Source organism: Coregonus clupeaformis, chromosome 37 (assembly GCF_020615455.1).
Source record: "Coregonus clupeaformis isolate EN_2021a chromosome 37, ASM2061545v1, whole genome shotgun sequence".
Classification (NCBI taxonomy): Eukaryota; Metazoa; Chordata; class Actinopteri; order Salmoniformes; family Salmonidae; genus Coregonus; species Coregonus clupeaformis.
The window spans coordinates 25,190,663-25,208,147 of NC_059228.1; the positions used below are offsets into that span (position 1 = coordinate 25,190,663).

General features: G+C 44.5%; 1 protein-coding gene across 1 annotated transcript in view; it reads right to left on the reverse strand.

The window, feature by feature from the left end:
- The window catches only part of LOC121553438 (protocadherin-15-like), a 273,628-nt gene that overhangs the window by 89,560 nt on the left and 166,583 nt on the right, over window positions 1-17,485 (reverse strand). The window contains 3 exon segments of the mRNA XM_041866538.2: window positions 2,495-2,598; window positions 2,601-2,799; window positions 10,195-10,323. Of these exon segments, the coding sequence (XP_041722472.2) occupies window positions 2,495-2,598; window positions 2,601-2,799; window positions 10,195-10,323 (432 nt within the window).

Genomic DNA, 17,485 nt, shown 5'->3' on the forward strand with positions numbered 1-17,485 from the left:
CGGTCACTCCTCCAATTAGATGCGCTAGACTCCGTTCATTCACTTTCTACATGCACAGAAGATGCTGACCAATCACAAGCGGGCACTCTCACGCTCTGCATGGCATGCACATGCTTGCCAATCACAAGCGTCCCCGCTTAGAGCGCACAGTTAGATGCTGGTGAGGAGAGAAAGGGCTGAGTGCTGCTAGTGCTGCTAGTGCTAATGAAAAAACATCCTGCAGACACATAGACATCATCTATCTATCACATAGCTAAATACATGATTACTATTTGCACAGTCAGCAAAGATGGCTTCAAGAAGATGATAAACAAGCTGGACAGGATATACAAGATTCCATCTCGCACATAATTCTCCCAAGTTGCTATCCCAGCACTGTATAACAAAATTAAGGGAGAAGTTGAAACAGAGCTCACACATGTTGATTATTAAATGACTACAACAGACCTTTGGTAGTAAACCAACCAAGCCCTACATTCGTTTGACAGTACACTATATTGATGAGACGTTTCAACTGAAAGGTCGGTGCTTGCAAACATCATAGGCCCGAAGATCACACAGAGAAAACATTGCTCTGGGGTTGTGTGAAGTTTTAGCTGCCTGGGTCCTGAATGAGGTTCAGCAAGTAACGATAACGGTGCAAACGTAGTAAAGGCCATGGTGTTGAATGACTGGACCAGACTCCAATGCTTTGGACACAGACTGCACCTTGCAATCGGTAGGCTACGTGTTACATGTTTTTAAGGCACTTTGAATTATAATTGAAATGGCCTATGGATGCATTAATACATATTTAACTTAGGTCATTTAAGAACTCATAATGGTAAAATAGGAAATAGGAACTCATAATGTTATGTAAGGGATAATCAACTATGGAAAATAATGAACGACGTGGAAGATGTGCGGAGTGGAACTGACCTTCCACGGAGTTGCATTATTTTCCAGAGAACGTATAGAGCCCCGATTTGATTATCCCTTTTATACCATGGCTATAATTTAACACGTTGGTGCTAGAAATGTGTTAATTTGCCGGTATAAATGTGTTCAACATCCACTGAAGTAGCTAACACGTTTACTAGATAACTACAGTAGTAACCATGGTAACTAACCAAATAGACTTGCTAGTTTAGCTAACAAACCATCACCACTAGCTTGCCATTATGACAATCTAATTCAACAATGCCAATAATGTTTTCAATTCGACTTTTGCTTTCAAAAGCAGCACAAACATAGAACATGTAAGAATTAACTATAGCCATTGAATTCTACGGTACAAATATACCATGCATTATAGGGAAATAATGCAGATTCTAGAACGCCCTTCAAGCCAATCAGAAACAAGTATTCAACAATGCCATGGCCATGCTTATTATTTGACCATGCTTGTCACTTATGAACATTTTTGAACATCTTGGCATGGTTCTGTTATAATCTTCACCCGGCACAGCCAGAAGAGGACTGGCCACCCCTCATAGCCTGGTTCCTCTCTAGGTTTCTTCCTAGGTTTTCGCCTTTCTAGGGAGTTTTTCCTAGCCACCGTGCTTTTACACCTGCTTTACTAGCTGTTTGGGGTTTTAGGCTGGGTTTCTGTACAGCACTTCGAGATATTAGCTGATGTAAGAAGGGCTATATAAAATAAAATTGATTGATTGATGGTATAATAATTAATTGCTGCGCTTATAGAACACTATATTTTGATGATCATGTTAAAAATGAATGTTTGTTAATATGCAGGTGTAATAATCCTATATATAAGTATAACAATATTGGTTTTGTATTCAGTTAGCACAGTATGTATTAATTCATATGATCTCATTTTAGAAGTGATGTTCTTTACCCTGACACATAGTTTTCACTCAAGTGTTTGAAAATCGCAATTCATAGTCGCAATATCTGTTTTGTCCAAATCGTGCAGCCTTACTTGCAGTGCCGAATCTACCTGAGACACCATCCATCAAGTTCCAAGGCGCTCAGGTTTTTCAAGCATTACATTATCGTTTGTCAAGAGAAGGATGCTTTTTTGTTTGTTTACCCCTTCAGCTTGATTCTGAGCATTAATGAGGAACTGGCTTTAGTCTTACTCCATTTGATACCTAAGACACCCAGAGAGTTCTCACAGACCAGACTCCTCAGATAGTAAAATATAAGTGTTTTGCCCTCCGTTGCGCATGTGAAACACTAAAGAGCCTGGAAGCTTATGGCAGTTGAAATGGAGGCCAAATCACCTGATAGCTGGAGACACTTTGAAGTTAAAGGATGTTAAAGGGTGCATTTAATAGTCAAGCTGTTTGAAGCCCTTACTGCTCTGTGCAAGGCCTGGCAGAGAGAAGGACAGAAACCACAGATCCCCTCCCCCATATCCACACTTACACAGTCTCAGAACCACAATGCTCACTGATCACACACATACTCAGTGTAGTTGTAGGACACACATGAAGGCACATGCACACGCACACACACACACAAACACACACACACACACACACACACTTACACTGAGGCGCAGCACCACGGTACCAACAGGGCTGTTCTCTGGGACATTGACCACGTAGGTCTTCTGGGAGAACTCTGGGCTGTTGTCATCGATGTCTGTCACCGGACAGAGAGGGTGAAGGTGGTCCTGCGGGGGTCCACCGCCCCATCTGAGGCCTCCACTATAAGGTCATACTGACTTCTGAGCTCCCGGTCCAGAGGCACCACGGTGAAGATGCTGCCATTCTTGGTGATGTTGAAAAGACCTGGGTGGTTGACTATCCTGTAGCGCACCAGGCCATTAGCCCCTGCATCTGGATCTGTGGCCTGCATTGGAGGAGGAAAACATAGTAGATTCAATATGTGGAGTGAGGAAGGGAAACAGGCAAATATGCATGGAAATACTTAAGCAGTAAGGTACAAGGGATTGTGCTCTATCATAAATATAGTCACAGTTAAAAACTCACACACACATACACTTAAAAATGTGCACTGTACACTTAAAATTACTAAGCTGACACAGTTCTCATAAATTCAAACCCAGTGTTAATTTCAGTCTCATTTTCTCTTCACATTGAGATTAGTGTCTTTGTCACAGACTCATGACTAATCATCAGCAAGTTCAAAAGGCCAGAAGCCTCTCCTTTAAAGTCTGATTTTCATCAAAGGGAATTCCTTGAATGCTAAATCAAGTTCCAGAAACATACACTTCATTCTTTATTCAGCAAAAAATAAGGAAAGGACGAAAAACCCAGAACAGGGTAAATTTTGAGGATCCTTCAGGGTAGACAGAAAGTTAGTTGCTTAACAAATTATAAATCCCTCATGAATATGCCAGCTCATGAGTATGCCAGCATTTGTGAATGTGTGCTAGCTTGTGTGTGAGTGTGTGCTAGCCTGGTGTGTGTGTGTGTGTGTGAACCTGACAGCATGTTTTTTGTGTGTAAAGAGCAGGCACTAATTCCTTTCTGTTGTAATCATGGTAACAGGGAAAGAGAGAGAGGGAGAGAGAGAGAGAGAGAGAGAGAGAGAGAGAGAGAGAGAGAGAGAGAGAGAGAGAGAGAGAGAGAGAGAGAGAGAGAGAGAGAGAGAGAGAGAGAGAGAGAGAGAGAGAGAGAGAGAGAGAGAGAGAGAGAGAGAGAGAGAGAGACAGAGACAGAGACAGAGACAGAGAGAGGCGGGGAAGGCTTTGAAATCTGGCCACACTTCCCCTGCCCCTGTTCGATTCAAGCCTGACTGAGTTCTTGACCTCGGCTATGGAAGGACAGAGTAGCACAGAGAGAATCAAATAAAAAAAGGGAACATTTTAAAGGGAGAGGGCTAAGATGGAGTCCATGTTGTATTACACAGAAAGCCAGATAGATGCTCAAAGCCTAGGCTAAAGATTGAGCCCTGGCGTTAAGCCTTTAGAAAACAGAAGAACATTACTCTGCAGTGAGTTGACATCATTATGCACCTTACGGCTCACAGGCTTCATTTCTTTAATACATACTAAATGTATCAATTAATAATTAGGAATATTTAACAGCCTCCCATGGACTAAAAACAAACACAAACTCACTTTAGCATCGCAGGGTTGGTTTTCTATGCAGTTAAGGAAACCGAGCATTCATTGTCTCTCAGATCCATTAAAAGTTCATTAGGCTGCGTTTACACAGGCAGTCCAATTCTGATATTTTACCAAATTATTGGCAAAAGAGCTGATCTGATTTGTCAAAACACCAATTAGTGAAAAAATATCAGAATTGGGCTGCCTTAGACCTGCCACATGAAAAAACTGGAAACTTCACTTTTGTGTATGCTAGGTGAGTGTGGATATGTATAGAATCTAGAATGCAGAATCTACACTATGTGGATGCATCAATACCTTTTGGTTAATACCTGACACAAAAAGGTAGGCCCACATACAGTATTCATGCTTGTGAATGACAAAGAAACTAACAAAGTAATTATCATCACATTATTATGTAATTACCATTTCAGCATGACATTTGTAGGTAACAAGCAGGTAAATAACATATTGTAAATTAAAGTGGAACCTTGAAGGGTATGATGCAGCTTACAACTCATAAGAAAACGGGTGTCATATTATTGAGGTTGATGGTTTCATCAAGAAAAGCGGGGGAGAGATGTCATAATCCAGTTATCAAACGATACCATGTTCAACTGCCTCTTCAATTAGCTACACCGCTACAGCTTTTATGGTTTAGCTGACGTGAATGCTAATTGATTTGTCATCGTCATGTGCGTGCCCAGATTACAACTCCCTCCCTGGGAGGAATGTATGGGTGTGTATGCTCATTATGCAAATGCTTACATAAACACAAAAGGTTTACCTGTCAACAGTCTGGGACATTGGAATATTGGAAGAGGTACGATGCAGTTCTAATAAAGACATAATGATAAACTAGATTAAGCCACTGCATTGTTGAATACTCATTTCTGATTGACTTGAAGGGGATTCTAGAGTGGGCGTTTTTTCTCAGTAATGCATGTCAATAACTAACAGCTATGAAGTCGTTCCAACGAAAACAAGCCAGTCATTAGTCCTATTTGCCTGGTTGCTAGACAAACACATTGGTTGCTAAATCTACTCATTTCTAATTGACTTGAAGGGCATTCTAGAGTGTGCATTATTTCACAGAGGGCACTGTAAAATTCAGATCGTTTAAGTATCTTAATGCTAACCCTAAGGCGTGTAAGGCAGGGGTCTTCAAACGGGGATCCGAGAAAATATCTCTTAAAAATAAAAGTGGATTTTATTAATTTCACTAGCAACAACAGAATAAACAAATGTTGACATAGGCTAAGAAAAAGCACCCGCGGTTAACTTACCTGTCATCGCAAGCGCTGCTGGCAGCTGGTAAGCTTTCTTGACTTGGGCATTCATTTTTCCCAACACATGTTAACCTTTTGTCACGACTTCCTCCGAAGCTGCCTACACTCCTTGTTTGGGCAGGCTTCGGCGTTCGTCGTCACTGGCCTTCTAGCCACTGCCGCTCCTCATCTCATCATTCCATTTGTTTTGTCTAGTTTTTACACACACCTTCATATCCCCTCATCAGTACCTGTATAAGTATTCCCTCTGCCCCCCATGTCTTTGTGTGTGATTGTTTATTGTGGAGGTGACGATAGCTCGGTGGAGCTTTATACATTTGTATCGCCGGAATATTCACCTGGGTGCTTTGTTTTCTCCAGTGCACCGTTTTACTGCACTGTAGTGTTTTACGCATTGCTGCATACCGCTGTATTTGCCGAATAAACCATTTATTCAGTGATTTACCCTCCTACGCCTGACTTCGTCCAAATCACCCGTTACAGAATCACACACCCAACAGCATTGAGTCAGCAGGAGCAGGGAATATGCCTGGAGTCGTGGAGCGGGTCCGGGAGCATTCCAACATGTTAGCCAGCTTGGGCGAAGCGATGGATTGGGTTCTCCAGGTCGTCCAGCGCCTGGAGAGGAGAGGACCCGACCCTTCGGAACCAGCTGAGCGACCGGATCCAGCCACCCACACCCCAGCACCCAGTGGTATTCATCTATCTCGACCGAGGGAATACGACGGGACAGCGGCCCGCTGCCAGGGTTTCCTCCTGCAGCTGGACCTCTACTTTTCCACCATCAGCCCAGCTCCATCGGAGCAGGAGAACGTGTCCGCCCTCGTCTCGTGCCTCTCGGGGAAAGCCCTGGAGTGGGCCAACGCGGTCTGGAGTGAAGGAGGAGACGCGTTGGACAACTACGGGGCATTCGTCTTGTCCATCTGAGGCAGGGGACGAGGACAGCGCAAGACTTTGCCCTGGAGTTTAGTACTCTAGCGGCTGGGTCCGGGTGGAACGAGCGGGCCCTCATCGATCACTTCCGATGCAGCCTGCGTGAGGATGTCCGAAGGGAGCTAGCCTGCCGGGATACCACGTTGACTTTCAACCAACTGGTGGACATGGCCATCCGGTTGGAAAACCTGCTGGCAGCGAGAGGACGTCCTGGAAGGGGCCTGCCCGTTTCACCCCCCTTCAACCCCATCACGTTCCAATGGAGCTGGGTGGTGCAGCAATCCGGGAGAACGGAGGACGACATATCCAGTGTCACTCTTGTGGCAAGTGAGGACATTCTGCTGCACGCTGTCGTCAGAGTTCTTCTGGGTCTGGAGGCGGCAGGCAGGGCACTCTCGCGTCACCCCAGGTAGCGCAAACCCACACTCGTTCAGAGCCCTCTGCTGCGCACTTCACCAAAATGCAGGTGGCCAAATTACCACCCCATCGTGCGGGGGATTGCGCGATAAACCTCCGGTTAGACGCTGTGCCGCCCAGGAGTCATGTATATCCCCTGTCACAGGCTGAAATGGAGGCTATGGAGACATACATCTCCGAGTCCCTGCGCGAGGGGTTCATACGTCCCTCCACTTCACCCACCTCCTCAAGTTTTTTTTTTGTGAAGAAGAAAGACGGAGGTCTGCACCCTTGCATTGATTACTGTGCACTTAATCAAAACTACCATTCGCTATAGTTACCCTCTACCCCTCATCTCCTCTGTTATCGAATCAAAGCACGAAATTAGATCTCAGGAGTGCGTACCACTTGGTGCATGTCCGGGAAGGGGACGAGTGGAAGACAGCATTTAGCACAACCACGGGGCATTATGAATACCTGGTGATGCCGTATGGGTTGATGAATGCTCCATCAGTCTTCGAGTGCTTTGTGAACGAGGTGTTTTGGGACATGCTTGGTCGTGGTGTGGTGGTCTACATCGATGACATTCTGGTGTATTCCGCTACGCACACCGAGCATGTGTCCCTGGTTCGCAGAGTGCTGGGCCGACTGTTGGAGCGTGACCTATATACCAAGGCAGAAAAGTGTCTGTTCTTCCATCAGTCCGTCTCCTTCCTCAGATACCACATCACCACCTCAGGTGTGGAGATGGAGGGAGACCGCATTTCAGCCATGCAAAATTGGCAGACTCCAACCACGGTAAAGGAGGTGCAGCACTTTATTGGCTTTGCCAATTACTATCGGAGGTTTCTCCGGGGCTTTGGCAAGGTTGCAGCACCCATCACCTCTCTGTTGAAGGGTGGGCCGTCCCGGCTCTGCTGGTCTGCTGAGGCTGACACGGCTTTCCGTAACCTGAAGGCTCTGTTCACCTCAGCCCCAGTACTGACCCATCCCGATCCATCATTGCAGTTCGTAGTGGAGGTGGATGCATCCGAGGTAGGGGTAGGCACTGTCCTATCCCAATGCTCGGGCACGCCACCCAAAATCCGCCCCTGTGCCTTCTTCTCTAAGAAGCTCAGACCGGCGGAGCAGAACTATGACATTGGTGATCGGGAGCTGTTGGCTGTTGTCAGAGCCCTGACCACGTGGAGGCACTGGCTCGAGGGGGCTAAGCACCCTTTCCTTGTCTGGACTGACCACCGTAACCTGGAGTACATCCGGGCAGCGAGGAGGCTGAACCCTCGCCAGGCCAGGTGGGCCTTGTTCTTTACCCGGTTTTATTTCACGCTGTCCTACATTCCAGGCACAAAGAATGTGAAGGCAGACACACTGTCACGGCTGTACAACACAGAGGAGAGGCCCATAGACAACACCCCCATACTCCTGGCCTCCTGCATTGTGGCGCCGGTAGTGTGGGCGGTGGACGTGGACATAGAGCAGGCGTTACGCACAGAGCCATCTCCACCTCAGTGCCCAGCTGGGCTGCGGTACGTGCCGTCTATTGTCCGTGATCGTCTTATATATTGGGCACACACGTCCTCCTCCTCTGGTCACCCAGGCATCGGCCGGGAAGTACTGGTGGCCTACCTTGGCTAAGGACGTGAGGGTGTATGTCTCCTCCTGCTCGGTGTGCCCCAGAGTAAGGCACCTAGGCACCTTCCAGTGGGTAAGTTACATCCCTTACCAGTTCCACAATGGCCATGGTACCACTTATCAATTGACTTCCTAACTGATCTTCCCCTCTCTCAGGGTACTACCATCCTGGTCGTTGTGGACTACTTTTCTAAAGCCTGCCGTCTCCTTCCTCGGCCCGGTCTCCCCACAGCACTGCAAACTGCGGAGCCCTGTTTACTCACGTCTTCCGGCACTACGGGGTGCCAGAGGACATAGTGTCTGACCGGGGTCCCCAGTTTACGTCCAGGGTCTGGAAGGCGTTCATGGAATGTCTGAGGGTCTTGGTCAGCCTGACCTCTGGGTTTCACCCCGAATCTAATGGGCAGGTGGAACGTTGAATCAGGATGTGGGTAGGTTCCTGCAGTCCTACTGCCAGGACCGGCCGGGGGAGTGGTCGGTGTTCTTGCCATGGGCCGAATATGCCCAGAACTCTCTCCGCCACTCCTCCACTAACCTATCTCAATTTCAATGTGTTTTAGGGTATCAGCCGGTCCTGGCAAAGTCCTGAGGAGAGTAAACAAGGTTATGTATAGGTTACTACTCCCTCCTGATTACTGTATTAACCCCTCGTTTCACGTGTCTCTCCTCAGGCCGGTGGTGGCTGGTCCGCTACAGGAGTCTGAGGTGCGTGAGGTCCCTCCGCCCCCTCTGGACATCGAAGGGGCCCCGGCATACTCTGTCCGTTCCATCCTGGATTCGAGGCGTCGGGTGGGGGGCCTTCAGTACCTCGTGGAGTGGGAGGGGTACGGTCCGGAGGAGCGGTGCTGGGTCCCAGTGAGGGATGTCCTCGATCCCTCCCTGTTGCGGGATTTCCACCGTCGCCATCCGGCTCGCCCTGCTCCGGGTCCTCCTGGCCGTCCCCGAGGCCGGTGTCGGCGCACTGCTTGAGCTGCGCATCAAGGGGGGTGTACTGTCACGACTTCCTCCGAAGTGCCTTCTCTCCTTGTTCGGGCAGGCTTCGGCGTTCATCGTCACCGGCCTTCTAGCCACTGCCGCTCCGCATCTCATCATTCCATTTGACACACCTGGTTCATATCCCCCTCATCAGTACCTGTATAGGTATTCCCTCTGCCCCCCCATGTCTTTGTGTGTGATTGTTTATTGTGGAGGTGATGATAGCTCGGTAGACGCACATTGCTCCCAAAATAGAACCCCAAGTGGCTGGAGAAAATGAAAATGAGGTTGAAAAGTGGTGGAATTTGTGCTTTAGCTCTTTATGTGCTATAACTTATCAGAGCACAGCCCAAACCAAAGTTCTGACGTTACTAATAATTTTGATCCCAACTAAAAAAAAATTTGTTGATCTTTCATCAAAGCATTGTATTCCAGTCAATTAGAGCATTTCCCTAAGTCCTCCTAATCAAGGCAAGACATGGAGGTAACAAAACAAATGCTGCGCCGCGGTCCTCCCATCGCGCCGCCACACACCACACACGCTCACACAAAAAGTCTGGATGTATTATTCTCTGATTATTTATCTGACAAAGCCCCAGCCCAATTAATCTAAAACAGTAATTAGAAAAACATTGCTGCCTGACGGAGCTGAACTGAACCAGTCATAAGGGACGTCACCTTGGGTGAAAGATCAGCCAATCATGTTGAAGTTATCACCACATACGTTGCTGTGGACACTTGTGGAACTTTGGGAGTAGCTGGGGTCGGTGAAGCTATAAAAATACCTGCTCAGTAAAGACGTTCCAGGTATGGATGTGGAAAGAAGGGAAATACCAGGAAATGGCAGGTGAAAGCAATATTATTTTTTTCTTCGTATTCACACTCAAGGTGAACTCTAACAACATACTACTACACTGTGTGCATCTTTAACCCATTAGAAGTGCTTACCGTGACTTGCCCCACAAACACGTTGGCTTTCTCCTCCTGGACAGTGAGGTTCCTGGGCAGGGTCAGGTCAAACGTAGGGTCGTTATCGTTTACGTCAGTCACCACTATGTTCACTGTGGTGGTGGAGGTCTGGAAACAAAGACAGAGAGAAAAGAACAAGTTGATTGTGTGTGTGTGTGTGTATGTGTTCGTGTACAAGCAGACAGACATACTGTATTTGTGGTAGAATGGAAAGCTTTGAGAGAAATCAAAACTAAATTCAAAGACATTCTGTATGATGATACAGTGTAAATAATTGAATGACAATTTGCCAAATAAAAGCTAAAGCCACAGAGAATCAGAAATATTTTCTAAAAAATTGGGAAATTAATTTATCTGAAGCAGACTTACAGAACAGCCTCTGTGATGACTAGGTAAAGACAGATACACTCTACTAATTCAAAAAGAATGTAATGAAGTCAATGCTGAGACACTACGTCAAATAGTTACTGAAGCTAATTCACACAGACTTCATCTTCACGGAGAATGCAGAGAATACAATATGGTCGCATGACCAAATACAACTATTACTAAGGCAACTAAGGCTGTTAGCATACCTACAGTATCTTTGTGGATATACTGTACAGTGTGCAATTATTATCACATAATATGAATTGCCTTGATTTGGCTTTATCCTTGGCACTCCAAGTGAACTGTTGTGATTGAAAGGGACCCAGCATCCAAAAGACTATCATCAGTTGTTGACTGATACTGTAGGACAGGGTTTCCTAAACTCTGAAGGGACATGGCAGTCCCTTCAATAGAGGAGGAGGATCCTCTGTATCCCATTGCAGTAATAATATACAATTTTGGAAGTCACAGTGTACCAATATAGTGCAGTTAACCTTCAAACAATGACACCAGTATACAACCCTCCAAGGCCCTCGTATAAATCACTGGGAAAGATAGCTGAATAGGCACAACATCTATAATCCCATCGTGCATTGAGGCAATGCTGTGCTTACACAATGGTGCAAAATGGCCTCATTGGGGAGGAAAGGAAAGGATACAATGGTAGACAAATAATTCCCGGGAGGTAGGCATCATCCTCGCCTCATAAGGCATTTCAGGCGTAGGAAAGGAGAGAAGTGACCTGGTTAATGTCACCTTCATTTCTACATAGTGTACAGGGAACATCTTTGATAGTGTTTCCTCTTTTTCTTTTGAAACCCATAATCACCTCTTTTCTCAAAGATTGGCCAAATACAGCTACAGCACCCCCCTGTACAATATCACATGCCAGCCCATCTCTCTCTGTGAGAGGTCGAAGCTTTACAACATCATAACATGTCATCTCTCTGTGAGAGGTCGAAGCTTTACAACATCATAACATGTCATCTCTCTCAGAGGTCGAAGCTTTATAACATCATAACATGTCATCTCTCTCAGAGGTCGAAGCTTTATAACATCATAACATGTCATCTTTCTCAGAGGTCAAAGCTTTATAACATCATAACATGTCATCTCTCTCAGAGGTTGAAGCTTTATAACATCATAACATGTCATCGCTCTCTGAGAGGTTGAAGCTTTATAACATCATAACATGTCATCGCTCTCTGAGAGGTTGCGTTTCTAGACAAAAGAGAACGGAAGAAAAGAATAGCTACATCCAATGTAGGGCCTCCTTTCTTCCTTCACATTTCATGACAGCGCAGACACTAACCCTTCTATGATGGACCTCTCATCTCCCAGCTCCTGAAGGCTAATTAGGTGTGGGTCTTGCTTGGGCGTGCATTATCAAAGCCCAGCATCTCCCTGCTAAAGCTCTTTAGGGCTGGATGTGGCCATCAGTCGTATTAATGAGCTCCTTTTATTTATTTACTAGAGGAAATGCATGTCTGTGATCTCCCCTCTCTGTCACCACAGTCCCTACGACATGGCCAGGGTGCCAATGGTACAGCATTTAAAGTGACAACATGGTTGGAGCTTGTGTGTGTGGCTGTGGTGAGGTTTGATGATCTGTGTAGGCTGTCACTGTCACCTCATCTAAGGGTTAAGTACAGTGGGTTATCTACCAACAGTAGTTCGTCTCTATGGGTGATGGGTTAGTTCTTTAGCCAACTTGGAAACATAATATTATACTAGCCTGCAGGCTATTCATTTGGGGATATTTGATTTCTGAGAACTAATGAAAAGCTGATCATTAATTGGATACTGAACATTATTTTCACATGGGGATCGTTTCAATTCATGAATTCAATTTCCATTAATTTCCTGCATTGATGGAGTCAAAACTGACCTCAATAGTCGGTGATCTGACCTCAACAGTCAGTGTCTGCTAGCAACATTTGAGTTGGACATGTAGCTACATGTACTGTAATGTTGGGGCACATTGACGGAGGTGTGGTGCTGTGTGTGTAATGGTGTGTCCTTGCCTGCAGATGAGGTTGGAGATTTGACTGTTTGAGTGGAGGGGAATCGGGAGGGGGGTCCTACCATACATGCTGTAAAGAGATCAATGGAACGCAGACCGTGGAGGATAGAAAAAGGTGCCGGATTGGCACGCATTCAACTACCCTGATCTAACAAAGTGGATATTCGTCAAATCTGTCAGGATTTATGTATTGTAACAAGCCCACAATGTGGTTACTTAAGTCTGATTTGGATATATTTGGCTTTTTTCGCTGCATAACATGTAGAAGTTGTCCATTTTCAGGTTTAGAATAAGTGACTGCTAAATGCTAACTCCTGTTCGTATAAGCTGGTTGAATAGAATGATTCCACTCGTTCGCAAAGAGGCAGGCGTGATAAGATGTCACGATCGTCAGGGAGAGAAGTAGACCAATGCGCAGCGTGTTGAACGAACATTGTATATTTATTATCTTCAGTGATAATGTATACAACAAACAAAACAACAAACGACTCGTAACGTCCTTGGTAACAATGACCAACACGGAACAAAAACCCACAAACCCAAAGGGAAAACATACAGTTTAAATATGGCTCCCAATCAGAGACAACCAGCCAACAGCTGACACTCGTTGCCTCTGATTGGGAGTCACTCAGGCAAAACATAGCAATAGACGAACTAGAACCCCCAACATAGAAACACACCACATAGAACAAACACACCCTGGCTCAACAACTAGAGTCCCATAGCCAGGGTGTGACATAAGAACTCAGTAATCAAGAATATAAGCGGTCTGAGCTTTGATCAACGCTGGGGACGCAATAATAAGTGGGTAAAAGCTATTTCACAAATAAAAAGGTGTGTAAATGTGTAAGTTGCTCTGGATAAGAGTGTCTGCTAAATGACTTAAATGTAAATGTAAATGTAAATGGCGTTTACACTCCACTACATCCCTGATTATATTTCAATGGTTGGTCACCCAAGGTTTGCCAGTGCTGTGATAAGATAGTGTAAAATAATGAATTTGAAGAATGTATCTGTACTGTATGTTTGTTAGCTTGCCAGCCAGATATATTTAGAGGAATGATTCCATACATTTTCCAAATTAACTGCCAATATGCCAACAGTCCATTCAAACAATGCAGTCAATCAACAGCCATACAATGGCTGAAATCAGTTGATGATAGGACTTAGACAAGTTGTAAATGCAACAAGTACAGCTTTCCAAGAAAACACAGACATACATTTATAGTCTATTTACATATATTTTAGAGGCTATTTATACAGAAAATGTGTATAAAACCCATGTAAATTGTATTTATAATTATATTACAATATTTCAGGTTGACATTCATTCTATTATTCAATTTCTGATATATCACATGCCGTACGTTAATTTCCTGTCACGCCCTGGCTCTGGGGACTCTTATATGTTGAGCCAGGGTGTGGATTTTCTATGTGTAATTTTCTATGTTTTGTTCTAGTTCGTGTTTTCTATGTTGGCCAGGGTGGTTCCCAATCAGAGGCAGCTGATTCTTGTTGTCTCTGATTGGGGACCATACTTAGGCAGCTTGTTTGGCACTGTTGTTTGTGGGATCTTGTTCTGTAAGGTTTGTTTTGGTGTTTAACCTAGGACTTCACGTATCGTTTGTTGTTTTGTGTTGATCGTGTGTTTAGTACGTTAATTGAATAAAGTATGTACGCATATCACGCTGCGTCTTGGTCCGCTTCATCTAACGACGATCGTGACATTTCCTGCATACGTAAAATGAGGATTGTGCCTCTACTGCCATTCATTCCAATTAGACTGGTTTGGATTTCTCCCTGATCAATATGGCTGCCATTTTCACCCCATTCTGGAACTTTGAGGGTTTATGGGTCTCTCTCTCTCTCTCTCTCGTCAATTGCACACAATCTCTCCCACTCTGTCAATTGCATACAATCTCTACCATTCTATACATTTAACACCTTCATCTCCAACTCAACTGTATCTCAGTCTATTAGACCTCTTCTTGTATTTCTCGCAGCCTGTCCACCCCTCTCTTTCCATTGTGACAACACCTCCTGATGGGCTGCAGGGTCAGACAGTAATTTTCCAGTTCCCATGGGGACTCCATCATAACAGACACATGCAAGAACACAGACACACACACACAGACACGTTTGCAGGTCCACATACACACATGCACACGCACGCACACACACACACCACAAACACACCTGAGGGATTGAGGAACTGATTTTACACTGAGGTCAGTGCACTTATGGAGCCCTGGTGAGAGTGAGGATTGTAGTTCAGGGTCCTTACAATCAATGTTCCCTCTAATATTTTTTGCACTGAGCAAATTTCAGGTCTGCTGAGTGCAAAATTGAACGTTGTGAAAATTCTGTGCAACTTCCAGCGCGCGTTTACTGTGAACACTGAGGCTGTACCCGCTTTTAGTTACAGTTTTAACAGTGGCCAAGTAGGCTACTGTGGCTATTTGATCATAATGTTGGCCTACCAGAGTGGCCTACCATCAAAAATAATGGATAAAATGCATCCCATAATATTTTAACATGGAAATAGCTGTTCAATGTAGGCCTACATTCCATGAAACATTAACCTGTTTATCCACCTGTCGTTCAGACAAGCAGGTGACAGAATTTTTTTTTGTGTTGTTTGATGCAAGAAACCACTTTACAAAATAAAATGCATTATTATTCCCATACTATTATTACAGAGAATCAGGCAAAATATGCTACCCTCCGCCTTCTGGCTACTTAGCATAATCAAGCCAGTCTCAAAATACAACACTGCCCCTTTAAAAAAAAAAACTTACCTGACTCGCTTTTCAAAGATGTCTAGAAATGTAGACGTTTTGTGCTCTTGTAGGAAGTAATCACTCCCCTATTGCTGACTACATACAGCGCCTTCAGAAAGTATTCAGATCCCTTGACTTTTTCCACATTTTGTTAAGTTACAGCCTTATTCTAAAATGTATTAAATCATTTTTTCCCCCTCATCAATCTACACACAATACCCCATAATGACAAAGCAGAAACAGGTTTAAAAAAAACATATTATTAACATAAATATTACATTTACATACTGTTGAAGTCTGAGGTTTACATACACTTAGGTTAAAGTCATTAAAACTCGTTTTTCAACCACTCCACAAATTTCTTCTTAACAAACTATAGTTTTGGCAAGTCGGTTAGGACATCTACATTGTGCATGACACAAGTAATTTTTCCAACAATTGTTTACAGACAGATTATTTCACTTATAATTCACTGTATCACAATTCCAGTGGGTCAGACGTTTACATACACTAAGTTGACTGTGTCTTTAACAGTTTGGAAAATTCCAGAAAATGATGTCATGGCTTTAGAAGCTTCTGATAGGCTAATTGACATCATTTGAGTCAATTGGAGGTGTACCTGTGGATGTATTTCAAGGCCTACCTTCAAACTCAGTGCCTCTTTGCTTGACATCATGGGAAAATGAAAAGAAATCAGCCAAGACCTCAGAAAAAATTGTAGACCTCCACAAGTCTTGTTCATCCTTGGGAGCAATTTCCAAACGCTGGAAGGTACCACGTTCATCTGTACAAACAATAGTATGCATGTATATACACCATGGGACCACGCAGCCGTCATACCGCTCACGAAGGAGACGCGTTCTGTCTCCTAGAGATGAACGTACTTTGGTGCGAAAAGTGCAAATCAATCCCAGAATAACAGCAAAGGACCTTGTGAAGATGCTGGAGGAAACAGGTACAAAAGTATCTATATCCACAGTAAAACGAGTCCTATATCGACATAACCTGAAAGGCCGCTCAGCAAGGAAGAAGCCACTGCTCCAAAACCGCCATAAAAAAGCCAGACTACGGTTTGCAACTGCAAATGGGGACAAAGATCGTACTTTCTGGAGAAATGTCATCTGGTCTGATGAAACAAAAATAGAACTGTTTGGCCATAATGACCATCGTTATGTTTGGAGGAAAAAGGGGGAAGCTTGCAAGCTGAAGAACACCATCCCAACCGTGAAGCACAGGGCTGGCAGCATCATGCTGTAAGGATGCTTTGCTGGAGGAGGGACTGGTGCACTTCACAAAATAGATGGCATCATGAGGAAGGAAAATTATGTGGATATATTGAAGCAACATCTCAAGACATCAGTCAGGAAGTTAAAGCTTGGTCGCAAATGGGTCTTCCAAATGGACAATGACCCAAGTTGTGGCAAAATGGCTTAAGGACAACAAAGTCAAGGTATTGGAGTGGCCATCACTAAGCTCTGACTTCAATCCTATAGAAAATGTGTGGGCAGAACTGAAAAAGTGTGTGTGAGCAAGGAGGCCTACAAAACTGACTCAGTTACACCAGCTCTGTCAGGAGGAATGGGCCAGAATTCACCCAACCTATTGTGGGAAGCTTGTGGAAGGCTACATGAAACGTTTGGCCAAATTAAACAATTTAAAGGCAATGCTACCAAATACTAATTCAGTGTATGTAAACTTCTGACCCACTGGGAATGTGATGAAATAAATAAAGTTAGTCTGACATTTCACATTCTTAAAATAAAGTGGTGATCCTAACTGACCTAAGACATGACATTTTTACTAGGATTAAATGTCAATAATTGTGAAAAACTGAGTTTAAATGTATTTGGCTAAGGTGTATGTAAACTTCTGACTTCAACTGTAAGTATTCAGACCCTTTACTCAGTACTTTGTTGAAGCACATTTGGCAGCGATTACAGCCTTGAGTCTTCTTGGGTATGATGCTACAAGCTTGGCACTACTGTATTTGGGGAGTTATTCCCATTATTTTCTGCAGATCCTCTCAAGCTCTGTCAGGTTGGATGGGGGGCGTTGCTGCACAGCTATTTTCAGGTCTCTCCAGAGATGTTCGATCGGG